The following is a 27,296-nucleotide window of genomic DNA, read 5'->3' as shown; positions in this document are numbered from 1 at the left end:
GTCAAATCACCGCTGTTGTTGTGAATACATTGGCCTGTGGTATCATTGGGTTGTAAAGAAATTCCTGTTTCCTCTTCGGTTTGGGGTTACAGGTTCCCAAGGATCAGAGAGTCGCTCGTGAGTCCATGAGTGAGTGGAGTGAGTCGTCTGTCTTTTTGGCGAATAATTTGGGCTGGCAAGTCTTCCACCATAGATTGCACCTCTTTGGGGAAGCCAGAAAGATAGAGCCATGAGGCCCTTCTCATTACAACCACCATCGACACAGATGTTGCAGCCCCGTCCTCAGAATCAAGTGCTGGGAATTGTTCTCCTTTGTCCTGGGCAATAAAATTAATCAGTTCAGACATTTTTGTGTAGTTTGTATAGTTGTATTTTGCTAGTAATGTTGCATAGTTGGCTATGCGGAAGTGAGAGGTAGCCAAGGAGTAAGCCTTATTGGCAAAACTGATCAAGTCTTTTCCAGTCCTTATGAGTTGTGTTTCAGGGCTGTTGTTGCACGCCATGTCGCTGGACTGCGTCGATCACTAAGAAGTTCTTCGCTGGATGCGAAGTCCACGCCATTTGTTGGTACACACCACCTGTCAGACCTCCCACCAGCTGGAGGGGCAGCTGCAGGCTGTCCACAGAATGACCCTTGCAGGGTCCATCAGTGCCTCATTCACGAGGAGGGCAATTTTTTTTTAAACGAAGTGGATGTATGCAAAAAGTCCACTAGCCCATGCTGTATCACGGGAACCTCCTCAAGGGAGATGTCCAGAGAGGGTCACCCTCTCAAATAAGCCATGGAACAGTTTGAAATCATCCCCTATATTAGGGGGAGGAGGCATAAAGGTGTCCTCTGTGGACAATGATGGCAAGTGGGTAGGTGATGTCCCCTGCAAGGGCGGAGGTTCTTCGTCCTCTTCCCCTGGTACCACTGAGAGTGCTGGTACAGAAGCTGTGGGGAATAACTGTGCGCTGGGTCTGGCCAGGGCGGGCAGTCCCCACTTGTGTGGGGCATATGACCCATGGAGTCCAGTATGCCCATTGGGATGGGAGCGGCACAGGTGGTCCCGATACCACTGTAAGTGCCCAGGGACAGCATAATATGCCCCAGGAGAGACTCCTGGGTTGACTGACTCCTGATGGATAGGAGCTGATGGGGGAATAGCTCCCTGTTCTTCCTCATCTTCCTTCTTCAAATAAGGAGCGAGACAGCGAGTGATGTTGGGGACGCAGGGAGACTTGGTGCTGAGGGTATCATTCTCGTATCTGTATCGCGAATAGGGGGATCAGGTGCAGAGCCGAGTACCAGAACTCTCTGTCTGAGGAACTGCTACTGTGCTGGTTTGATTGGCCCCTGGGGCTGCCTCCTTCTCAGTGCCAGGGCCGAGGAGGAGAAGGCGGAGTTGCTGGCTGCGCCTCTCTGTATGCTGGGTGCGCTTTTGGAGAAGCCGCCTTTTGTAGTGGCGCCACGCCACCGTTTGTAGATTGCGGTGTGGAGGCACAGGGTTTTGGTTTCCCCTTAGTGCCTGTGTCAGAGCCGGCTCTTGTAGAGTCTCTGGCTCTAGCGGTCCCGGGATTTTCCGCTACTTCGGCTTCTGGTGCTGATAGCACAGCCGGTGCCGGTACTGGATGCCTGCCTGTGGAATTAACATACATGGCGGTGCAGAGGCACGGGGTTTTGATTTCCCCTTAGTGCCTGCATTGGAGGCTGCTCCTGTAGAGTCTCTGGCTCTAGCAGTGCCAGGGTTTTCCACCACCTCGGCTCCGGTGCAGCACTGGATGCCTGCCTGCGGAGTGGCTATAGCTTGTGGCGTTGAGGCAGGGGGCTCCGACCTCCCCTCAGTGCTTGTGCCGGAGCTGTTCCCCGAAGTCTCCGTCTGCAGTGCTGCCGGAGCTCTCGGCCACCTGAGCTCCCGGTGCTGACAGCACAGCCGGTGCTATTATTATCTGCGGGACGGCTGTGGTTTTTTTTTTTTTTTTTTTTAAATTTCTGCGGTGGGGACCCAGGTGCTTCCTGGAGTGACACCCAGCAGGGCACTCCAATGTGGGGATGTAGAAAGCACTCTTGTCTGAAGTGGCGAAGTGAGCGGGGTGTCCCAAGCCTCATGACAGGTCAGAGAGACCTCTCCACTCCCTGCCTTTCTGTGAGCCTGAGAATCTCATCTTGGATCACAGTCTTCAACCGCTACTGCTATGACTGGCAAAGATGTTCCTGATGGCGATCGTGACGGCTCATTCGACTAGCGTGTAGGCATCAGCAGCAGCCTTCCTGGCGCATGTGCTGATCCAAGAGACACATTGTTAGTGCCTGAGTCGGAGGGACAGGCACTCTGAGCCTGGAGGCAAGGCGCTGAAAGCCCGGGAAACCGGGCATTCCCATTGGGGGAGCGGGGGGGCGGGGGGAGCTTTCACCCTCAAAAAGGCTGTTTTTCTGAAGTTCCTGGCCGTGAGGTTTTGTTTTGTTTTGTTTTTTTAAACCAAGGAGAAAAGGAAAGAGAAACAAGCTTAGTAGCTGCTAATCAGGAAACTAAGTAACTGACTGTAACTAATTAACTGTAAAGTAGCAAGGCGCTGCTCATTGCTCCAACTTGTAGCCAAGGGTGGTAGAGAAGGAACTGAGTGGGAGTTGGTCGCACAACATTGGTTAACTGCCTGCAGCAGCGCAAGGCAGGGACCACACATGTGCGACCCAACTGGGCACTGCTACTAAAAGTCTCCAACTCCGAGTGCAGGGGCGCACGAACACCTAAAGTGGAGCACCCACAGGGACAGCATTCGAAGAAGAAAAACTGGTTACCCACCTTTCGTAACTGTTGTTCTTCGAGATGTGCTGCTCATGTCCATTCCATTTTAAGTGTGCACGTGCCCACTTTTTTTTTGCCTTAGCAGTACCAGTAGAGTTGGCTGTGGTGCCCTCTGGAATGCTGTGCTCATGCTGCAGTATATCAGGTGCCACCAGCCCTATGTCCTCTCAGTTCCTTCTTGCAGACAACTCCGACAGAGTGGCAGGAGGGCGGGTAATGGAATGGACATGAGCAACACATCTTGAAGGACAAGTTATGAAAGGCAGATAACCGTTTTTCTTCTTTAAATACTTGCTCACGTCAATTCCATTCTAGATGACTCACGAACACAATCAACAGAGGCAGACTCGGAGTTCAGAGTCTTGAAGCTTGCAGCACTGCTCTGCCAAATCCAGCATCGTCTCAAGCCTGCTGGGTCAGCATGTAGTGTGACGCGAATGTGTGGATGGATGACCAGGAGGCAGCCTGACTGGTCTCTTGGATCAGCACATGCGCCAGGAAGGCTGCTGCTGATGCCTACGCGCTAGTCGAATGAGCCGTCACGATCGCCATCAGGAACATCTTTGCCAGTCATAGCAGTAGCGGTTGAAGACTGTGATCCAAGATGAGATTCTCTGGGCTGACACTGGGCAACCATTCATCCTGTCAGAGACAGTAACAAACAACTGTGTTGACTTATGGAACGGCTTTGTTCTATCAATGTAGAAGGCCAGGGCCCATCTGACATCCAGGGTATGCAGCCTGTGCTCTTCATCCATTGCATTAGGCTTTGGACAAAGGACTGGTAAGTAAATGTCTTGACCAGTGTGGAACTCAGAGACGACCTTGGGCAGAGAAGCCGGGGGGACGCAGATGGACCTTGTCCATGTAGAAGACCGTATAAGGCTGATTGGACGTGAGCACCCTGGTCTCAGACACCCTACGGGCCAAAGTTATGGAGACCAAGAAGGAGACCTTCCAGGAGAGAAGCAGGAAGGGGCAGGAAGCCAAGGGTTCGAAGAGGGGACCCATGAGCCTCGACAGCACAAGATTCAGGACCCAAGGGGGACTGGGTCCCAGAGATGCAGGTAAAGGTGCTCCAAACTTTTCAGGAACTGCGCTGTCATGGGATGGGCGAAGACCAACTGCCCTTGAAATGGAGGATGGAATGCAGAAATGGCCACCTGGTGTACCTTGACTGAAGATAGCAACAGGCCCTGGAGCTTAAGGTGCAGTAAATAGTTCAGGATGTCCTGCAGTGAGGCCTCTTCCACACAAATGTATTGGTTTGAGGCCCAACACATGAACTGCTTCCACTTTGCCACATAGATAGCCCTGGTGGAAGGTTTCCTGCTGCCCAGCAGGACCTGTTGGACACCAGCGGAGCACTCCCATTCATCCATACTTAGCCACACAGCAGCCAAGCTGTCAAGTGCAATGACACCAGGTTCGGGTGCAGCAGATTACCATGGTTCTGGGACAGCAGATCCGGCCAGAGAGGTAGCTGCAATGGAATGACTGCTGAAAGACTCAGCAGCATGCCGAACCAGTGTTGACGAAGCCATGCTGGGCAGTGTTCCCTCTAATTTTTCCCACACGTGTGAGGAATGAATTTTGTTACATGCACTAATATGGAGTGATGTGTGACACAGCACCTTCATATTGGTGCACATAACAAAATTCATGTGGTGAAGATGGGGGGGCCGAGGGGTGCGGAGTGTGGGAGGGGGGCTCAGGGCTGGGGCAGAGGGTTGGGGGCAGGGGTGTGAGGGCTCTGTCTGGGGGTGCATGCTCTGGGGTGGGGCTGGAGATGAGGGGGTTGGGATGCAGAACGGTGCTCTGGGGATACACGCGAGAGGGAGGACTCCCCCCAGCTCTCTCTCCCTGCAGCAGGACCTGGGCTGGGGGGAGAGGTGTCTCTCCCTGCCATGGCAGCTCTGGGGCTGCGGGATAGGCACTCCTCCCCTGGCTGTGGCATGTCCAGACTAGGTTGGGTTCGGGCCAAGGGAGGGGCACCGTGGCTGCGGCAGGTCCAGGCCGGAGCTGGGTTCGGGCCGTCCCTCCCCTGGCTGCAGCAGGTCCGGGGCTGAACTGGGGCTGGGAGAGGGGCACCCCATAGGTGCTGACTCCATGGGTGGTCCAGGGCTGGAGCACTCACAGAGAAAAATTAGCAGGTGCTGCTCAGTAGCACCCACTGGCAGCCAAGCTCCTCCTGCCCTCCAACACCTCACCTGCTGGTGGCCCTGCTAACCAACTCCTCCCCCGCCCTCCCAGCCCCTCCTACCTGCCACAAATAGCTGTTGAGCACCGCCCCCCCCCCCCAGCTATAGAGGAAGTCGGAGCCTATGGCGGCCCCCTCCCCCAGCAGGACGTCTGAGCAGGTTCCATGAGAGCCTGCGCGGTGCTAAATAGGCTGCTGTGCAGCCACACGGCTTACAGGGAACTTATGCTGGGGCTCTGAGGATACCCAATGCATTGTCTTGCTTCACCTTTAGCAGGACCTTGTGGATCAACAGAATCGGCGGGAAGGCGTACCCTTACAAGGAGCACTCCCGACCATGGAATCAGGAAGGTGTCTGACAGGGAGCCCTTGTCCCTGCCCTGCAGAGAACAGAACACATGACACTTTGTGTTCGGCCTGGACACAAACAGGTGCACCTGGGGAGGCCATGTGCAGAAGATTAGGCTGACCACCTCCAGATGAAGCGACCATTTGTGGCGAGACAAGAAGTTCCTGCTGAGGTGATCTGCCAGGACGCTGCTGGTTCCGAGCAGGTGGGTGGCTACCAAATGAATGGTATGCCACACACAACAGTCCCAGAGGCTGAGCGTCTCCCAACAAAGGGCCAAAGACCTGGCGCTGCCCTGCCTGTTGATGTAATACATTGTGTCTGTATTTTCCATCAGGACCCGCACCACGCTGCCCTTCAGGAGGGGCAAGAACGCCAGGCAGGCCAGGTGAACCGCTCTGAGCTCCCTGACATTGATATGAAGGGCCAGATTCTTGTGGAGCCAGTGGCCTTGGGTGTTGAGCTTGCCCAGATGGGCTCCCCAGTCCAGGTCTGACACATCTGAGACCAGGGTAAGCAACGGAGATATGAAGGGAACCCCCTGCAGCATTGACTCGGGATCCAGCCACCAGTCCAAGGACGAGACAACATGGCTTGGTACCGTGACCACTCAGTCTAGGGTGTGCCTGCTGGGGATATAGACTGAGGCCAGCCATGCCTGCAGAGGTTGTAGATGAAGTCGGGCACGGCTGACCACGTATGTACAAGTGGCGATGTGGCCCGTTAGTCACAGACATGTGTGGGCTGTGGTGAGCAGATGGTTCTTTACATGGGTGATCAAGTTCAACATGGACTGAAAACGCGCTTCCGGAAGGAAGGCCCTGGCCCGCATAGAGTCGAGAACTGCTCTGATAAACTCTATGCATTGAACTGGAGTTAACATGGATTTCTCTGTGTTTATTAACAGGCCCAGATCATTGCTGGCGAACTGCACCAGATCAAGGCTCCATTGCACCTGCTTTGGAGACCTGCCCTTGATAAGCCAGTCGTTGAGATACAGGAAGAGCTGGACACCATGATGTCTCAGGTAAGCCACCACGCGTTTCATGAACACCTTGGGGGCAGAGGACAGGCCAAAGAGTAGCGCAGTGAACTGGAAGTGGCACCCAGCTACTATGAAACGCAGGAAACGCCTGTGCCCCAGGAATATGGAGACATGAAAGTAAGTGTCCTTTAAGTCAAGAGTGGCGTACCAGTCCCCCAGATCCAGGGAAGGAATGATGGAGACAAGGGAGACCATGTGGAACTTCAACTTCTTGAGAGACTTGTTGAGGCCACGCAGGTCCAGGATGGGTCTGAGGCCCCCTTTTGCCTTCAGGATTAGGAAGTAGTGGGAGTAGAATCCTCTTCCTTCCATATCCTGAGGAACCTCCTCCACAGCCCCCAAGCGCAGGAGGTTCTCGACCTCCTGAACAAAGAGTAGCTTGTGAGAAGGGTCCCTGAAGAGGGACAGGAAAGTGGGGTGGGGCAGGAAGGAGGGGAGGGCTAGTATTGCAGGGTATAGCCCCAAGCTACTATGTCCAGTACCCATACCGGTACTGTGACCAGGCTGAGCGGTAGAGAGAGAGGTGGTTGAGGAAAACACAGGTAGGATCCAGTTGATCGCTCTCGGGCGCACCTTCAAAATGATCACCCCCTGGGTGTTTGGCAGGCCCAGACTGGGCTGGTGAGTGGGAGGAAGAAGGGCAAAGATGACTAAAACCAGCGTACCTTCGCCTTGTAGATCACTGATGGGGTTGCCAGGGTCTTGGTGGCTGCAGTGGCTGGAAGGGCTTCCTGGCTGATTGTGGCGTGTGCATGCCCAATGAGTGAAGGGTAGTCCCAGTGTCCTTCAACTCATGGAGTCTGGTGTCTGTCTGATTGGAGAACAGACCAACTCTGTCAAAAGGGAAGTCCTGGATCAGGGCCTGCATCTCTTGGGAGAGGTCTGTCGTTTGGAGCCAGGAGCTGCGTCACATGATCAATGTGACACCCTTGCCACCGAGTCTGCCGTGTCCCATGCCATCTGCAGGGAACATCTGGCTGCTGAAGTATCCTCCTCCACTAGGGTGCCAAACTCTTGGGCCAGACCCTGAGGGAGGGATTCCTGTAAGTTCTTAAGACTGTCCCAGAGATTAAAATTGTACCGGCCCAGCAGGGCCTGATGGTTCGCCGCCTGGAATTGCAGGTTGGTGGTTGAATAAATTTTTCTCCCAAATAAATTGAGTTTTTCGGCTCTTTGTTTTTAGGAGTTGAGGAGGTGGGAACCTGCTTGTCCTTCTCGTTGGCCGCAGACACAACCAGCAAGCCCAGGGGTGGATGGGTATAAAGGTATTTGAAACCTTTGCCTGTCACAAAGTACCTTTTCTCAGCCCGTTTTGAGGTGGGAGAGAGGGATGGAGAAAAGGGTCTGCCACAGGGTCTTGGCTATCTTGAGGACCCTGTCATGTATGGCAGGGCGACTCAGGTGGGTGTAGAGGCCAAGAGGATGTTGAAGAGGGTGCCCTTCCTGCTCTGCCATCTCCTGCACCTCAAGCCCCAAGTTGTCAGCCACACACTGGAAAAGGGCTTGATGCTCCCTAAAGTCATCTATCAAGCTAGATCTGGAAGATCCCGCGACTGCCTCATGCAGGGATGACAAGGAAGACTGGACCGCTGGTGGAGGTATTGGAGTCTCGACCACTGGTGGAGAAGGAGGCTTAGGGGTGGGCACAGGTTCCTCCATGCCGACCTAAGAATAGGCTTCCAGTACTGGGCCTGGCACCAGTGGGGCCACCTATCTATGCTCCGCTGCGGCCGCAGAGGAGTGCTGCGAAGGGGGCATCATCACCACTGGAACGCCCTATGTGCTCCAATATGGCCACTATGTTGGCCACTGACCGTGCTGCCACTGCGGTGCCATAGATGAGGGAGCAGGCCGATGGGACCTGAGTGATGGGATGAACTGGCCCTCCGTACAGGAGGAACCACGTTCTAGCGACCAGGGAGGAGCTGTCGATGCGTATGTTTGCTTACTGGTCGTGGCTACCTGTGACCATTGACCAGGAGTAATTGACCAGTGACTGTACCAGGAAGAGTGGCATAAGGGAGATTGGAGCTGAGTAACTTTCCAACTGCACCGGCAATTGGGACCGACTCCTAGAGGACGACTGGCAAGAGAGTGAGAGGTGCTGAGAATAGTAGTGGGAGTGTCGACCCCACGCCAGTGAGTAGTGCTGAGGAGATAGCACTCCTCAGGCACTGTCAGCCTGGGCGAATGACGATGCGACTGGGACCTGCCCTGGGATTCCCGACATGGAGAAGAAGAGTGACGTCTTCTGTTCTGCAACCGGCAGTGTTCCCCTGTCCCATGAGGGGTCTTAACAGCAGGTTTGCCCTCTTGGGGAGCCTTAGCCAGGTCCTGCAGCACTGAGGTCATCATTGGAGCAGGTGGAGACCTGAGCTCTCTCTGTGCCTGGGAAGCCTGGGATGATGATGGTGCAGGCAGGGCTGTGGGTCCCATACTGTTCCCAGGAGTCAGTGCCAGACCTTTAAGGAGGCTGGGAGCCCCAACCACAGAGGCATAATCGCATGGCTCCAGAGAGCTCTTAGCCTTCTTCTTCAGCACTGGCAATGGCGAATGGTGCTCGGAGGAACCAGATGCTGGCGGTGCACTGCGCAGGGAAGCCGAGGCACTGGGTGCAACCACCCTGGACAGCTCGGAAGCCGGGTGGAGTTCGGACTCCATGAGGAGAGCCCTGAAGCGGATATCCTGCTCTTTTTGGGTGCAGGGCTGAAAGTTTTTGTAGATTTGGCACTACTCCTTAACATGTGATTTCCCCAAGCACTTAAGGCAGCTACTATGGTGGTCACTCACAGGCACAGGCCTCTTGCAGTCCGAGCAGGGCTTAAACCCAGGAGACCAGATCATGCTTAAGAAGAATAGTAAATATGGCAGGCGACCAGCTTGGCTTAATGGTGAAATCCTAGCGGATCTTAAACATAAAAAAGAAGCTCACAAGAAGTGGAAGGTTGGACATATGACCAGGGAAGAGTATAAAAATATTGCTCGGGCATGTAGGAATGATATCAGGAGGGCCAAATCGCACCTGGAGCTGCAGCTAGCAAGAGATGTCAAGAGTAACAAGAAGGGTTTCTTCAGGTATGTTGGCAACAAGAAGAAAGCCAAGGAAAGTGTGGGCCCCTTACTGAATGAGGGAGGCAACCTAGTGACAGAGGATGTGGAAAAAGCTAATGTACTCAATGCTTTTTTTGCCTCTGTTTTCACTAACAAGGTCAGCTCCCAGACTGCTGCGCTGGGCATCACAAAATGGGGAAGAGATGGCCAGCCCTCTGTGGAGATAGAGGTGGTTAGGGACTATTTAGAAAAGCTGGACGTGCACAAGTCCATGGGGCCGGACGAGTTGCATCCAAGAGTGCTGAAGGAATTGGCGGCTGTGATTGCAGAGCCATTGGCCATTATCTTTGAAAACTCGTGGCGAACGGGGGAAGTCCCGGATGACTGGAAAAAGGCTAATGTAGTGCCAATCTTTAAAAAAGGGAAGAAGGAGGATCCAGGGAACTACAGGCCAGTCAGCCTCACCTCAGTCCCTGGAAAAATCATGGAGCAGGTCCTCAAAGAATCAATCCTGAAGCACTTGCATGAGAGGAAAGTGATCAGGAACAGCCAGCATGGATTCACCAAGGGAAGGTCATGCCTGACTAATCTAATTGCCTTCTATGATGAGATTACTGGTTCTGTGGATGAAGGGAAAGCAGTGGATGTATTGTTTCTTGACTTTAGCAAAGCTTTTGACACGGTGTCCCACAGTATTCTTGCCAGCAAGTTAAGGAAGTATGGGCTGGATGAATGCACTATAAGGTGGGTAGAAAGCTGGCTAGATTGTCGGGCTCAATGGGTAGTGATCAATGGCTCCATGTCTAGTTGGCAGCCGGTATCAAGTGGAGTGCCCCAAGGGTCGGTCCTGGGGCCGGTTTTGTTCAATATCTTCATAAATGATCTGGAGGATGGTGTGGATTGCACTCTCAGCAAATTTGCGGATGATACTAAACTGGGAGGAGTGGTAGATACGCTGGAGGGGAGGGGTAGGATACAGAAGGACCTAGACAAATTGGAGGATTGGGCCAAAAGAAATCTGATGAGGTTCAATAAGGATAAGTGCAGGGTCCTGCACTTAGGATGGAAGAATCCAATGCACCGCTACAGACTAGGGACCGAATGGCTAGGCAGAAGTTCTGCGGAAAAGGACCTAGGGGTGACAGTGGACGAGAAGCTGGACATGAGTCAGCAGTGTGCCCTTGTTGCCAAGAAGGCCAATGGCATTTTGGGATGTATAAGTAGGGGCATAGCGAGCAGATCGAGGGACGTGATCGTTCCCCTCTATTCGACATTGGTGAGGCCTCATCTGGAGTACTGTGTCCAGTTTTAGGCCCCACACTACAAGAAGGATGTGGATAAATTGGAGAGAGTCCAGCGAAGGGCAACAAAAATGATTAGGGGTCTAGAACACATGACTTATGAGGAGAGGCTGAGGGAGCTGGGATTGTTTAGCCTGCAGAAGAGAAGAATGAGGGGGGATTTGATAGCTGCTTTCAACTACCTGAAAGGGGGTTCCAAAGAGGATGGCTCTAGACTGTTCTCAATGGTAGCAGATGACAGAACGAGGAGTAATGGTCTCAAGTTGCAGTGGGGGAGGTTTAGATTGGATATTAGGAAAAACTTTTTCACTAAGAGGGTGGTGAAACACTGGAATGCGTTACCTAGGGAGGTGGTAGAATCTCCTTCCTTAGAGGTTTTTAAGGTCAGGCTTGACAAAGCCCTGGCTGGGATGATTTAACTGGGAATTGGTCCTGCTTCGAGCAGGGGGTTGGACCAGATGATCTTCAGGGGTCCCTTCCAACCCTGATATTCTATGATTCTATGCCCTGCTTGGGACAAGTCCCTGTTGGGACCCTAACTACTAACTAACTAAGGGTATGTCTACACTGGCAAGTTTCTGTGCAACAAGTTATACCACTTTTATTAAAACACTGGAATTAAACCGCTGTTGCGTGTCCACACTGTGCTCTAGTGTCCCAAGGAGCACATCCACATTAGCAGCTCTTGCATTGGCAAAGACAGCAGTGCATTGTGGTAGCTATCCCACTGTGCAACTGGCCGCAGGGTGCTTTGGGAAGGGTTTGCAATGCTTCCTGGGGCAGGCACAGCATCACATGATGCAGGTTTCCTAATCCCATTTTTCCATGGGCATCCTAGTATATTGCCGGCTGCTTTTCAACTGAAGTGGGGGGCGGGGGTGGCGTGTGTGTGTGTTAGGGGGTGTGTGTGTGTGTGTATGTATGGGGCGGGGAGAGAGAGACATTGTGTTTTGGGGGACAGAGTGTGTCAGCACGCTGTCTTGTAAGTTCAGACGGTAGCAGGAAGCAACCAGTCCTGAGGCAGGGGGAAGGGGAAACCCCGACATCAGTCCCCACCTCCCTTCCTGGGCTCTCTCTCTCTCTCTCTCTCTCACTCACACACACACACACACACACACCTGCCTCTGTGTTCAACAGCACAAGCATTCCACATTAATGGTTTGCTTTGTGTCCCAGAGCAGATCAACACAGCATGCAATAGCTGTCAGAAAGAGTGCTTTGAAAGGGGAGGGGTACATGTCTCCAGGGCAGCCGAGTTCAAAACAATGAGCAGAGTGGTCACTTGGGACATTATGGGACAGCTCCAGAGGCCAATTACAGCGCAGAAAGCAATCACGTGTCTTCACTGGCAATAGAGTGCTGGAGCCTCTGCGGAAATAGCCTTACAACTCACGTTGAGGTGGTTTTTTTGCAGCGCTGCAGCTGAGGAGTTTCTGCGCACAAAGTGGCTTGGCAGTGTGTACACAACTGCAGTTTGAGTGCAAAAAGCTGCTTTACTGTGCAGAAACTTACCAGTGTAGACAAGCCCTAACACTTAACTACTTAACACTACCAAATGCAAATTATGTACAAAGACGCTAAGGCATGAAATTCAAAAAGGAGAAACTGTTAGCTCTTGCTAAACAAGAAAGGTGCTCCAACTGACCACCATGGGCAGTAAGAAGGAACTGAGAGGGTGTAAGGCTGGCAGTGCCTGATATACCATAGCATGAGTGTGGAACTCCAGAGGGTGTCACAGGTGGCCCTATGGTTACCGCTAAGGCAAAAATCTCCGATGGCCACGCACTTGGGCACATGCACACCTAAAATGGAATCGACTTGAGCAAGCACTCGAAGAAGAACATAGCTAGGGGCACTGATATGAAACGTTCTGTTATCAGAACTGCATCACCAGCTCATCCCAAAAGCGAGAACTTGCAGAGGCCACTTGAAGATTCGGCTGATACTGAAGCTCAATGTTCGGATACTAGCATATATAAATTGGGATAAAAATTACCCTCCCCTTTCTTTATCATTATGTCTCTTACAAACATGTGACTCTTGCCTCATAGGAAGCAACTCAATACTTTCACTACTAAGAGATACAGCATATCTAAACCGTCATACACAAAGCACAAGACATAATAGTGCAGCTCTATGCAAAAAGCAAGAATCATCCATTAACAATCTCAGAAAAAAGTTAATAATTTTATGCTGCGGTGTGCAAAAATTCAAATTAATCTAAAGAAAACTTCATTAATATAATAGAAGAACATTTAGCATATGGGACAATCTGCAAGGGCAAAGAAGCCATTGACTTTTATAACAGAGAGAATCCCTTTTGTAAAATATGTGTAAACATCTATAATTAAATAGAATTTTGCATTTCTGAGAAAAAACAGCAAGAAGCATTACCATTCATGGGAAAAAATATAATTCATAAGTACCTTTAATGATGCCTCCAGTATATACAAACCGATGAAATAGTAGTTACAGATTTTTAGTTCTCTAAGATATGTTTCATCTAGATATGTCATAAAATCCATTATAATGGGAATGAAATTCAATAATGTTATAATGTAACTTGTGTACTCAAATTCATCCATAAATACTATATGGTGACACAGCTTCAGAATCTTGTTCCTGGAAAAAAAAGTTAAGAAAATAATTTCAGGAATTTTTTATTATGACATTACTTTTGTTTGGTCTAAAAACAAGTGAATATGGATTTTCTATATATTTCAGCAAGAAACTGATTGAAACAATAGTACACCAATTAGTTGACATTCTAGTAATAAGTATGTAATTTAACAATAACTATTAATAGTTAATTGTAACTAATAATTACAAATTTTCTAAGTAACAGTTTATGTAAATTAAACTATTATATAGTAATAAAATATATAAGGCACTGTTTTCAGAGTAGCAGCCATGTTAGTCTGTATTCACAAAAAGAAAAGGAGTACTTGTGGCACCTTAGAGACTAACAAATTTATCTGAGCACAAGCTTTCGTGAGCTACAGCTCACTTCATCGGATGCATTCAGGCACTGTTCATCCAAAAAATGGTTATTTACAATTGCAGTAACGTTTTTTAAGATGCGTTGTGCACATGTACATTCCACTTCAGATGTATGTGCCTCCAAAGCACTCAAGTCAGAAACTTTTGCCAGCAGAACCGTTTGGACTGTGCATGTGCCCTTAATGTCTTTGTGCAAAGAGCAAAGGGCATAAAGGGCTGAGCTGCCCCGACTCCTCAGTTCCTTCACATTGCAAGATGACCATACTTCTGAAGTAGGGGGGAAGTAGAGAGAGTCATGAAATGCATATGTGAACAATACATCTTGAGGAACAACAGTTACTGTACAGATGAGTAATGTTTTTTTTCCTCCTTCAAGAGATTATGCATACATACATTCTACTCCAGGTGACTCACCAGCAGTTCTCTTGTAAGTGGTGGGACTTCTGAATTGAACAACAAAGTACCAACTTGCCAAAGTTTGCATCAGCACAGGAAGCCTGAGTGATGACATAATGCTTAGAGAAAGTGTGTATGGATGACCACATCACAGACGTGCAGATGTCTATAATGGGTATGTTCCTTAAATGGCTGATGAAATAGATTAAGCTCTTGTTCAATGAGCAGTTATGTAAGATCATAACAGCATTCTATGCATGAAAATATTCTGGGGGACAAACTCTGAGCTGAGATTGATTGTCCTTTACCCTTTCAATGTATGCTACAAAGAACCTTGCAGACACTCTGAAAAGTTTAGTTTGAGGGATATAAAATTATGAGGTCCTATGTACATCAAAGATATGCGGTTTTTCTTCACCCTTGTTAGTGTGTGGCTTAGGGAAAAATGCAGGCAACTGAATGGTTAGGTTTAAATGAAAGGCTGACTCACTTTTGGACAGGGTCTCAACAAGACTCTGTCCTTGTGAAAATGGTGAATGGAAGTCAGCTAAGAGTGCTTGTAACTCAGACACCCTCTTAGCCAATGTAGTTGCTACTACAAATGCCATTTTCATAAAAAGGACCAATAAAAAGAAAGTTGCCATTTGCTCAAAAGGAGGCCCCACTGCCCCTGATATTATCAGGTTCAGCTCCCAAGGGCAAACTGGATCACTGATGGGGGGGGATACACCCAAATGAGAACTTTAAGGATTACCACCATCACCAGATGCGAGAAAACTGAGGAACCTTCAGTAGGCTGTGGTGATGTGAAAGGCTGAAACAGAGCCAAATTAACTATGATCAAGCTAATGGAGAGTCCTGTAGATTTCAGTTCTAGCGACTATTCCTAAATGCGCCAAATTTTGGTGTAAGCAGCAGAGAGATGATGAGACATAGCCGAAAACCTCTTCCTCTTTGCTAAATATGCATCTTTTGTGGAATCTTTTCTACCGCTAATCAGGAAGGCTTGGACCTCCTATGAAAAGTCTTTCTGTAGATTTTAACAATTCACCAGCCAGGCTGTAAGACGCAAGCTTTGTATGTCTGGATGCAAAGCTCAGCCTTGATCTTGAGACAGTGGTGCAGAGTGATTGGTATTTGGACAATACAGATTGATGTACCAGTGCTGCCTTGGCCAAGCTGGTGCTATCAGAAGTAACATTGTGTGATTTTGCTTCTTTTTCCTCAAGGGAACTGGAGTGAAGGCATAAAGAAGTTGTTTCAGCCAGGAGATGAGATACGCATTAGTTATGGAATCTGGACTGTGACCTGCTCTGGAGCAGAATCTCCAGTTCTTCTTGAGGTTTGTTGCAAAGATGTACCCCACTTGATAAATATGAATTGTTGTCTCTCTGTCTTTAAGTACAACTTGTGATGATAAACAAAGTTCCTACTGAAAGAATCTACTATGGTGTTTCTGATCCCAGGCAGATAAAAGGCCTTCAGCAAAATGTTGTTTTGTATGGAAAAATTCTCTAGATTAATTGCTTCCTGGAACAATCAAATCGACCTGGCTCTACCTTGCCTGTTCAAGTAAAACATGGCAGTGGTATTATCCATGAGTATCTGATAGCATGACCGTTGACTGTGGCCGGGAATGCTTTCCAGGCACCAGGGACAGCATGCAGCTCCAAAAGGTTGAGATGGAGACCTCTTGATTCATCCAGACAGTCTGAAGTGCTCTCAGATGGCCCTAGTACTTGGTGAAGGAATCTGACTAGACGGGAGGAGAGAAAGGAGCTCCGCTGGAGACACTGTGAGGATCAATCCACCAACCCAGAGAGGAAAGCGCTTGTGCAAATATGCAAATCATGCCCAGCGAGTGCCTGATTAGCTGATAAACAGAGTGGAGTCTAGTTTGCATACAGCTGATGTGGTCTGGCACGCTGAGCTGTGTGTGCACAATGCCATGTGCCCAAGAAGTTGAAGGCAGGACAGAGCCATTGTCCTGTGCTCAGCCTTGAGGTTCCTGCACAAGGTGACAATGGTCTCTAGAGCAGTGGTTCTCAACTCACAGTCTGCTTGTGGCCCAATCAGCACGCAGCTGTGGCCCACATGACAACCTCAGGGCCATACAGAAAGTATATACAGTGTGTGGATAAGGCCCATAAAACACAGAGAGCTGCATATGTAGCCCACAATGGTAAATAGGTTGAGAGCCACTGATCTAGAGCCTGTCTCAAGGTAGGTAGGCTGTTGCTGTAGTTGTGTTGAGAATGGTGACTATAAAGTCTGTCTTCTGGAGTAGAAGCAAAGTTGGCTTCTTTGTGTTTATTCTCAGCCTGTGATGAACGAACAATTGGATTTGCCTGATACTGTTCTTTTCTTGTCTCTTTTGACTGGCATCAGACGAATAAATCCCAGAAAAGGGAAAAATCTGTATACAAGAAAGGAGGAGGTGGGCAGTCACTATTGCCATTCATCTGGTAAAATTCCTTAGGGCTGATGATAGGCCAAAAGGTACTACTTTGTATTGGTAGTGAGAGCCTCTGACCATGGATCTCAAATATTTCTTGTGGCCTGGATGTATCACCACATAAAAATAAGTGTTTTGTAGACAAGGGAAGCATATCAGTCTTTTCAATCCAGGGAAGCAATAATGGAAGAAAGAAAAATCATCCTGAACTTCAATTTCTTGATGAACGTGTTTAATTTCGTCATGTCCAGAATTCAAAATCAGGAATTAGCAGGTATAAAATCATTTCCTTCTGTATTGTATAGGTATTTCCTCTATAGGTCCCATATCCTGAAGAGATTGCACTTCCTGAAGTAGTGCAGCCTCAAGAGATGGGTTCCTGAATGGAGAACCCAGAGAAGGTGGGTGGTTGTCATAAATATAAAGGGAAGGGTAAACACCTTTAAATCCCTCCTGGCGGGAGGAAAAACCCTTTCACCTGTAAAGGGTTAAGAAGCTAAGACAACCTCGCTGGCACCTGACCAAAATGACCAATGAGGAGACAAGATACTTTCAAAGCTGGAGCGGGGGGGGGGGGAACAAAGGGTTCTCTCTGTCTGTGTGTTGTTTTGCCGGGAGCAGAGCAGGAATCCAGGTCAGAACTCCTGTAAAAAGTCAGTAAGCAATCTAGTTAGGTATGCGTTAGATTCTGCTTTGTTTAAATGGCTGATAAAATAAGTTGTGCTGAATGGAATGTATATTCCTGTTTTGGTGTCTTTTTGTAACTTAAGGTTTAGCCTAGAGGGATTCTCTATGTTTTGAATCTGATTACCCTGTAAGGTATTTACCATCCTGATTTTACAGAGGTGATTCTTTTACTTTTTCTTTAATTAAAATTCTTCGTTTAAGAATCTGATTGCTTTTTCATTGTTCTTAAGATCCAAGGGTTTGGGTCTGTGTTCACCTGTGCAAATTGGTGAGGATTTTTATCAAGCCTTCCCCAGGAAAGGGGGTGTAGGGCTTGGGGGGATTTTGGGGGGAAAGACGTTTCCAAGTGGGCTCTTTCCCTGTTATATTTGTTAGATGCTTGGTGGTGGCAGCAAAAAAGTCCAGGGACAAAAGGTAAAATAGTTTGTACCTTGGGGAAGTTTTAACCTAAGCTGGTAAAAATAAGTTTAGGGGTTCTTTCATGCAGGTCCCCACATCTGTATCCTAGAGTTCAGAGTGGGGAAGGAACCTTGACAGTGGGTAAGGAAGGGATCAGAATTGCATAATGTATCCCTCTTCCAAAGTGCTGAGGACCCATTTGTCAGATGTTATGGCGGCACAAGTACTGCGAAAGAGGGACAATTTCCAAAGGGAAGTATTGGGCTTGGAGAAACTGACATGCTGGTACTCAAAGTCACCATCAAACCAATTGTTTAGCTGATGATGTCTAGTGAGAGTATCCCGTGGCCGAAGATTTCAAAGGCATTTGGAGGTTTTGTTTGCCTCTTAGCAGCATCCTGATGTCTAGGCTGGAAGAAAGATAATCTATATTGAACATGATGTTTTAACTGTTTTCTCTTTGGGGCAGGTGGGTAAACCTCCAAAGAGTGCAACATAGCCCTAGTATCTTTTGGGGGTATGTATAGCATTGTTAGACTTTTCAGAAAATAAGTTTGAACCCTGAAAGTGGAGATCCTGAATAGTATTTTGCAATTCATTAGGGATCCCCAAGGCCTGAAACCAGGAGGAATGCCTCAGGGAGTTCACTGTGTCTGAGGAATTACTGGCTGCCTGGAGAGAAGTTCTCATCATTAGATGACTTTCAGCTACTATGGAGATAAGATGTTCTTTATATTCCTCAGGCATTTTGTTAGAAAATTTGGAGATGGAGGTCTAATTAATAAACACATAATTTTGCTCGTAAAGCCTGATAATTTCCAATCCTCATTTGTAGTCTAGCCATGATATATGTCATTCTGCTGTAAAGGTCAAGTCTCTTCAGCTCTCTATCTTTTGGAGTTGATTTTGTCTGAGGCTGCTCTGTGCATGCATTTGCAGCTGTCACTATGAATGAGTCTTGTGTAAGGTGTGTAAAAAAGTAGTCAAAGTCTTTTGGAGCAGGGTTTCTCAAAACTGAATCACCAGAATGTTTCAGAGGGTCTCACGGTGGCTCATGCTGCTCTGGTCCCACAGGGTAGGCTGGGCTTAGCTCCCCATTCCAAGTGTTGTGATGCTCCTGGAAGGGGCCAATGCGCCCCTCAGGCGGGGGAGGAATGTGGCTCTGCATGCTGCCTCTCTTGGCAGACACCGCCCCCTCAACTCCCATTGGCCACAGTTCCCCATTCCCAGCCAATGGGAGCTGCGGAGGTGGTGCTTGAAGGCAGAAGCAGCATGCTGAGACCTCTGTTCTCCCCCTTGCCCACCAGGGCCACAGGGGCATGCTGGCTGCTTCCAGGAGGGGTGTGGAGCCGGGGCAGGGAGCCTGCCTTTGCTACAGCCCCACTGCGCCGCCGGAGAGAATGATTGACAGGGAACCTCACTTAGGGTCTATGGGAGCCACCACTGGCTCGCAGGCCTGGCAGTGAAGAACACTGGTCTACATTTATACCCTTAATTGTCTGACTGGTGAATAAGGGAGACAATGTGTGTGAGAGGGTCTTTTATTGGACCAACTTCTGTTGGTGAGAACGACAAACTGGTTCAATAAAAGATATTATCTCACCCACCTTTTCTCTCTAATATTCTGGGACTGACATGGCTACAACAACACTGCACACAACCATGGTGAATAAGGTCACAGCCTTAAGAGAAAGTTTAGAAGTCTTGAAAGCAACTTGTCTACTAACAAAGGCTTTAGGTTCTAACTCTAACCAAGTAAATTACAGTGATGCAAAAATGGTGCATATATTCAGGAAAAGATATAGCTAAGGGAGAAATTACCCAGGAACAGGACAGAGTAAAAGGTGGACCAGGCAGCTGGATAGTATATCTAGTACAGAAGGGAATCAGACTTCTAGCCCAAGATTGTAGGGGAAAGGAAAGGAAAGGAAAGGAAGACGAGGCAGTGAGGAAGCATGTGCAAGGAAGAAGACAGGAAGGGCCAACAAAGAGCCAGATGATAAAAGAGTTACTCTCCCTCACTGAGTCATTCAGACACCTAAAATTTAGGCTTTTTTAAAAAATCACACCACATTATGAATATGATAAAAGTAAAATGTATAAACCTTAATACAGACATTTCTTACATTTTATTTCCCATTTATTATTTCTTTGTCTTATTCTGTTGACCCTTATAATACTCTTTTCTCAAATTCATTTTCCTTTCTATAGTTTTCTTAGCTCCTTTTATTTTCTGTCTTACAGAGACTATATCTTCCCATTTTCTCTCTGATCCTTTTCCATTGGTACATCCATAGCCCTGATCTCTTTAGTGTCTCACTTTCCCTCACTTTTTCATAGTTCTTTTCAAATACCTCTTCCTCTTTTCCTCCTCCCTTTCCAGGGTCACCTTTTTTCCTCCCATCTTCTTGCCGACTATTGCTTTTCTCCTTCCCTAGCTCCTCTTCCTTCCCCTAAGCAAGTCTTCTGCTGTAATATAAGGTAGGGGAAGTCAAGGATTTTCAAAACTTTCCACCAGTCCCTCATTGTAGCCTTGTTTTACAGGATTTGGTGCTTTGATTAACTCAGGGAGAGTGTAAGGACCTTTGGTATCCTCCCACCTTTAACCTGTAGTGCTCCCATAGTCTTGCATTCAATGAGTGAGAAGATCTTCAAGGCCCTATCATCATGTTCATGTTTTGTAGATTTTAACTCCTATAACATTAACATTTTACAATGGAGTTCTAAGTTTTTTGAACAAATTTTGGTAATTTCCAATGATACTTCGTTCAGAACAGAACCAAACAACTGACTCAGAGACGACGTGCTCTGCAGATCCAGGCCTCGTCCTACCGCCCATCTACATCTAAGCCACAATTTTGAAGTATTGGTCGAGGGTATGCATGACCTTCCCACACCTATAGCACCAATGCATACCCCATCCCACACTTTTGGTCACCGCCTACGCCCATTTTACCATGCTTGTGCTGCGATAACTACAGACCAATGGGTATTGGAGATCATACCATCTGGCTACACCATTCCTTTTCATAACCATCCCCCCCCACCCTTCCCTCCTCAGGGACCACTCTCACGAACACCTTCTGCAACAGGAAGTAGACCACCTCCTACTGCTGGATGCTGTAGAACCAGTACCACACCAATACCAAGGGAAGGGTTTTTACTCCAAATATATCCTGACAGAGAAGAAAGGAGTGGGATGGAGACCAATCTGAGATCTCCAAAAACTCAATAAGTTCGTACGCAACCACAGGTTCAAAATGGTCACTCTGGCCATAATAATCCTAGCGCTAGACGGGGGGACTGGTTTGCGGCCCTCGACCTCCAAGATGCACACTTCCATATTACAATATATCCTGCCCACAGACGGTTCCTGCAGTTCACAGTAGGACCCAACTATTACCAATACAGGGTTTTTTCTTTCGGCCTATCTGCTGCTCCCCAAGTATTCTCAAGAACACTCGCAGTAGGAACAGCAGCAGATTTATGACTCAAAGGAGTCATAATCTTCCCCTATTTCGATGATTGCCTGCTCAAGGGTGCCAATCGACAAGAAATGGCATACATGGTGAAGACCACAATAGACCCGTTTTACCAGCTAGGTCTACAGATAAACAGAAAGAAATCCACCCTAGAACAAACTCAGCGCTTGGAGTTTATCGGCACCAACCTCAACTCCATATAAACCAAGGCAATATTACCAAACTACAATCTCATTTCCACAGTGACTGTCAGCCCACAAACTTCAGTGAGGACATGCCTTCAGATTATGGGACATATGGCAGCTACAACTTTTGTAGTAAAGTACGCCAGACTCCATATGCGCTATCTGCAGCACTGGTTGAGCACGGTCTATGCACCCAGCAAACATTTTCTCAACAGATGAGTAACACTACGACCAAGGGTCATTCTCTCCCTAAAATGGTGGACACAACCAGGGAATGTATGCTCAGGGATTCCCTTTCAGCAAGACCCCCCCCATCAGTGACTATCACAACAGATACCTCCCTGATAGGCCCAGGCGCCCACTTGGGTCACCACAATATACAAGGCAAGTGGTCCGTGATGGAAAACTGACTACAAATCAATCTCCTGGAACTCCGCGCAGTACACAATGCATGCCGCCACTTCGTCCCACTCATACGGCAGACCTCCATCTCTATTCTTACCGACAATGTGGCATGCATGTTTTACATCAATCACCAAGGGGGAGCCAGGTCTCACTCGCTATGTGTAGAAGCCATGAACTTATGGAACTTGTGCATCCACAACAATATAAACATCACAGCGTCATACCTACTGGGATGCCAAAACACTACAGCTGACAATCTCAGCAGGCACTTCTCACAGGAACACGAGTGTGAAATCCATGACAGTGTTCTCAGCATGATATTCCGAAAATGGAGTCATTCAGTAATCAACCTGTTCACCTCAGCGACAAATCACACATGTCCAGTCTTTTGCTCCAGGGCAGGCCTGGCGCCGGGATGGTTAGGGAATGCCCTCCTCATCCAGTGGAATGCATTGCTCATGTACGCCTTCCCGCCAATACCACTGATCCCACGGGTTATCCGCAAGGTATGACTTGACAGAGCATACATCATTCTCATTGTCCCCACATGGCCCAGACAGACTTGGTTTCCGTACCGGTCACGCCTAGCAGTCTGTGCCCCACAACGGCTGCCCTTATGGATGGACCTCCTGTCCCAGAACAAGGGCCTGACACTCCATCCAGACCCAGCGAAGCTCCAACTCAAAGCATGGCTCCTATGTGGTTCCAACATGGGAAACTGAACTGCTCAGAGAAAGTGAAACAGGTATTACTAAATAGCCATTGCCTCACCACTATCTTGGTTCCGGTGATTCGGATGCATCGCATCGGATAGGTGAGTGGCAGCCTGTAAGTCCCTCTCCCCAACAGTCCGCGCAGCTGCTTGGAGGGGGTATCACGAACTCTCGTGATGGTAGTTGCGGGTTCTGGCAAGCCAGGGTAAAGGATTTTTTGGATAAATGGATAAGGGAGAACCAGGGCCCATACCAGGTACAGGGGTCAACCTGGGATGAGATTAAAAAGGAAATGGAGGAAGTGTTAGGGGACCCAGAGGTATGGGGGGTGCTGAGGAGCCCACCCTTCTTGGTATATGGGTAGTGGAAGAAGGTCCCTGCCCATGGGGACTGAATGCCTCCCAGGGAAAAGAGGCACTTCAGTCTGCTTGAGAGGTTTGAAGTAAGGGCAGCATTATGGGAAGCTGCCAGGAATCTTTCAAGTTTGGTGCTGCTTCAGCAAGGGCTGCTGAAGGGTTGTAAATTAGTTAGGGGTGGTGAAAGATGATTTGGCACAAAAGGGTTTATAGTCAAAAGCAGAGTTAACAGACGACCTTTAGAGACTGGAGCTGGGACTTGGTCCTGGGGGAGTGGAGAGAAAGAAAAAAAAAAGTTTCAAAGTGCAACCTGCCTTTCCACACTCTTGTTTTTCTGAAGTTTTAATGGAGGGTACTTTGGATACTTATGTGAGATGTCAAGAAAGAAGTTTTTGTTTAATGATAAAACCCAGTTCTATAAATGTAACTGTATGTGCAACTCTGTGCAGTCACATTGGATGGAAGCTTGGTAATTAAATTATCCAAGGGGGTCAGGTCGAGTGGCTACTACCACCACTATACTTCTGTCCCCAGAAGCGTTTACAGCTATTCTGAGGGAAAATGAGCCCTTTTCCCACAGAAATGGTCTATAAGGGACTGCTGCAGGCAGCAGGCAGAGAGAGAATCTGATCAAAATTATTTGACTTTTGGGTAATGTAATCAAAATCACTAAAGGATGGAAGGGGTTTCTATTGGAACTTAACTTGGCTGCCCCTGGTTGTGTCTAGTTGTACAAGATGGCAGGGTAATCAGGGTACAGTTGTGTAAAAGAGTAATCACAGTGCAAGAAATGTTAGGCAAAAGAGAATTTTGTGTGGTAAAAGGAAAAGGGGAGGAATGATGGGAACACTGAGCCTTGGGGTGGCTCTGGGGGATCAGATTGTTGCTTTGGTGGGTGCATGAAAACTCTGTGGGCATAGGGGAGGCAATTACACCTTGTGTAAAATTAATATGGCTAATATAATGTTATGGAGGTTAAACTATATGGAAAGAATGTGCATTTTCCCAGGACGTGTGGAGTGTCTATTGGAGAAGGGGTAAAACAAATGCAAATAAAACATGGTACTCAATTAAAATCCTATTAGGGCTCCAAAAGAGGCCACAGTAGGTTGTGCTTTCTTTTTCAGATCTCTGTGTGATTTGGAGCAGGAGATGAAAGTAATCAGAACTCTGGTGGAAGTAAAATGCTTCCCTTTTAAGACAGTGTCTCAGCTGCTAACAGCTTTGGATCCAGAAGCAAGCTAGTAAGCCTCTATGTGAATGCAAATTACCCAGCTGACGGGCACAAAGGAGCTGCAAATAATGAATACATCCGGTCAGCAAACAAGCTACTAGAAGACTCAGATTATGGCCCTCCAGGAAAGGGAGCTGAAAAAACAAGTCAAGCCTGAAAATAAGGGGGACAGGTTAACCTTAAGGGGGTGTGTCTGTGTGTGTGAGCTATTACCTGAGAACAAACTTAAAGCTTGGTACAGCAGAGAAACTATTGCAAACTTGGTCTGTTGTACAAGAGGGGAAACTGAGGTACACCTCCTCATGAATTTCATAAAGGACCAGTGAGTGGGGTAATTCACTAGCCTGACTATAGAACAAAATAAGGACAGCCTGGAGGTAATTCTTCTGTTTTTCCTGCAATTAGCAAGGAAATTTGTAAAAGAAAGTGGTATTATTATTAAGCAATAGTCCATGGTGGGGAAGGAAATTGTTTCTTTTGTTTTTCAGACACTCTACAAGCAAGCTGGCGCCAGCGGGAAAAATAACCCAGAACACCATGGATCTGTGTTTTGTGTTTGTTTGTGGTGTTTGTCTTGTTGCTACCATTGCTGTGTTTTAATGAACAGAAAATCTCATGACATGGGTGGGGGATGGCTTCAAAAGGCTGACCTTGGTGGGAAGATGTGTATGGGAATGCAAATTCTCAACTAGGAGGCCAGCACTTGTGTAATAGCTACCGTGGTACCTGGAAATGGAATGGCAACTAAGGTGGCCCCCACAAGCCCTATGGAACTAATGAGAAGGGGAGGAGCTCACTAGGAATCAATGGAGGGGTGTGTAAAATAACGTAAATCAATAGAAGATGTTTGGATGTGCCCCTCTCCTCTGACTATAGAGGAGCAGGATCAATGGCCTATGCAAGGGGTGGACAATTGGGTGTACTGTGTATAAGGTGTTTTGCTGGGAATGTACATATTACTGGGGGCACAATTACACCAGCCCATAACCAAACTACTCACATTTACATGCTGCTATCTGGACTTTGGTGCACAAATGGATCTGTGAATCTTATTGCTGTGAATAATCAAACCAGGGCATACTGTCTGATTCCATACCAAGTGGTCAAGCTGGTTTGGACAATATCCCATTTCTCTGTGAACATTCAATGGATTTATGATATGGACAAAAGCAAGCAAAACCTGCAGGGGCAACTGCCAGCAACTGGACACATCAGATCGTGACCCTGTCAAAGGAGGAGAGGCAGTGTTTTGGGGGTGTCTCGGATGTTGGACCTTACTGCAGTGGTCAGGACTCGGTGTTGCTGTGGATTTTGTATTGTTAACTGTACTTGTGTTACGTTGCATAGGGAGATAACCTATAAGTAATGTAGTAAGCCCTCCAAACCCTACAGTGTACTAGACAACCCGGACCCAACCTTCTCGGGCCCGCTATAATGGGAAGTCTGGAACACTAATTGGAATAGGTGGGGTATGCCTGTACGAGAGAAGGTGCAGGGCACTATACTACACAAGGGGCAGTGGGACAAATGGAATATCGACACCTTCCACCTTGATGCCTGGCCCTATCAGGAAATGTGTCGCCATATGTCCTATGCTTTTCCAGGGATACCTGGGCAGGAGGATCCCAAAAGAAAAGAAAAAAAAAAAAAAGGGGTGGAGTGTTAGGATATAGATATTCAGGCCTGTCTGTAAAGGCCTATACTCTAAGAATTTAGGTGTATTCTTATCACTTGGCTAATTATAGAGGTATAAAAGAAAGAACAAAATCACTGTCTGCTGGTGTAAGGGCCTTCTCTTACTGTGACAGTCTGAGGCCCTGTTCTTAGCTAAGGCCTTTGGCTAAGCAGCAGAGGCAGCCATAAGCTGGGAAGCGAACAGTCACATCCTCACATCCCAAACTAGTCACATTGAAATAAGGTGCTATTGGGCTGTTAGGAATACACTCCTGTCCTGATAGTGCCTATCACCTCCAGAGAAAGGGAAGTGCCTAGAAAATGTAAAAGGAAACTTAGTTTGATAGCATCCTGTCTGGCAAGAACTAACTTATCAATAGCTGGGATGTGAAATCCTCACTTCTGTATTGTTTTGTCATTATAGTTCCCACTTTGCTATTGTTTGTCTCTATAATCTCTGTCTGGTTCTGTGATTGTTCCTGTCTGCTGTATAATTAATTTTGCTGGGTGTAAACTAATTAAGGTGGTGGGATATAATTGGTTACATAATCATGTTACAATATGTTAGGATTGGTTAGTTAAATTTCAGGAAAATGATTGGTTAAGGTATAGCTAAGCAGAATTCAAGTTTTACTATATAATCTGTAGTCAATGAGGAAGTGAGTGGGTGTGGGTGGGCGAGGGAGATGGGAACAGGGAATGGGTGTAAGGAAATTGGAATCATGTTTTGCTAAAGGGGAAAATGGGAACAGGGAATGGGAGTAAGGAAATTGGAATCATGTTTGGCTAAGGGCAGGAATGGGAACAGGGACACAGGTGTAAGGCTCTGTGGTGTCAGAGCTGGGAAGGATACTAAGGAAGGAAACTGGAATCACGCTTGCTGGAAGTTCACCCCAATAAACATCGAATTGTTTGCACCTTTGGACTTCGGGTATTGTTGCTCTCTGTTCATGCGAGAAGGACCAGGGAAGTGAGTGGGTGAAGGAATAAGCCCCCTAACACTAGGAATACTTACCGCCACAGGTGAAGAAGATTCTCCCTTTGGTGCCAGCAAAAACAGCTGGATGCGACCAAGGCACCTCTATCTGTGATCCTAGACTACCTACTAGAACTGAAGGAAACGGGGTTAACCATAAGTTCTATTAAAGTACACCTGGCTGCCATCACAGCCCGCCATGAGCAGATAGAAGGGGCTTCAATATTCGTTCACTCGATTACATGACATTTACTAACAGGTATACAGAACATGTTCCCAGAAGTATGCCAACCTATGCCACCATAGGATCTCAATCATGTGCTCAAATGTCTCACAAGACCACCCTTTGAACCTCTAGCAACCTGCTCTCTCTTACATATGTCAATGGAGGTCGCATTCCTGGTGGCAATCACGTCTGCAAGATGTGTCAGCGAAATATTGGCATTAATGGCCAAATCACCATACATGGTATTTACCAAAGACAAAATCATGTTACGTCCTCACGCAAAATACTTGCACAAAGTGGCTACACATTTTTATATTAACCAAACCATACACTTACGTGCCTTCTATCCCAAGCCACATAAGGATTCTCAAAA

At 47.8% G+C, this 27,296-nt stretch overlaps 1 protein-coding gene across 1 annotated transcript in view; it reads right to left on the bottom strand.

Annotated features, from left to right (window-relative positions):
- The window catches only part of LOC125637986 (solute carrier family 9 member C1-like), a 295,718-nt gene that overhangs the window by 110,052 nt on the left and 158,370 nt on the right, over positions 1-27,296 (bottom strand). The window contains exon 15 of the mRNA XM_048853105.1: positions 13,162-13,357. Within this exon, the coding sequence (XP_048709062.1) occupies positions 13,162-13,357 (196 nt within the window). The remainder of the gene's footprint in view (positions 1-13,161; positions 13,358-27,296) is intronic.

The sequence above is a fragment of the Caretta caretta genome, chromosome 6 (assembly GCF_965140235.1).
Source record: "Caretta caretta isolate rCarCar2 chromosome 6, rCarCar1.hap1, whole genome shotgun sequence".
NCBI lineage: Eukaryota > Metazoa > Chordata > Testudines > Cheloniidae > Caretta > Caretta caretta.
Note: the sequence above shows the minus strand (reverse complement) of the source record. Positions and strands in the feature narration are given on the sequence as shown.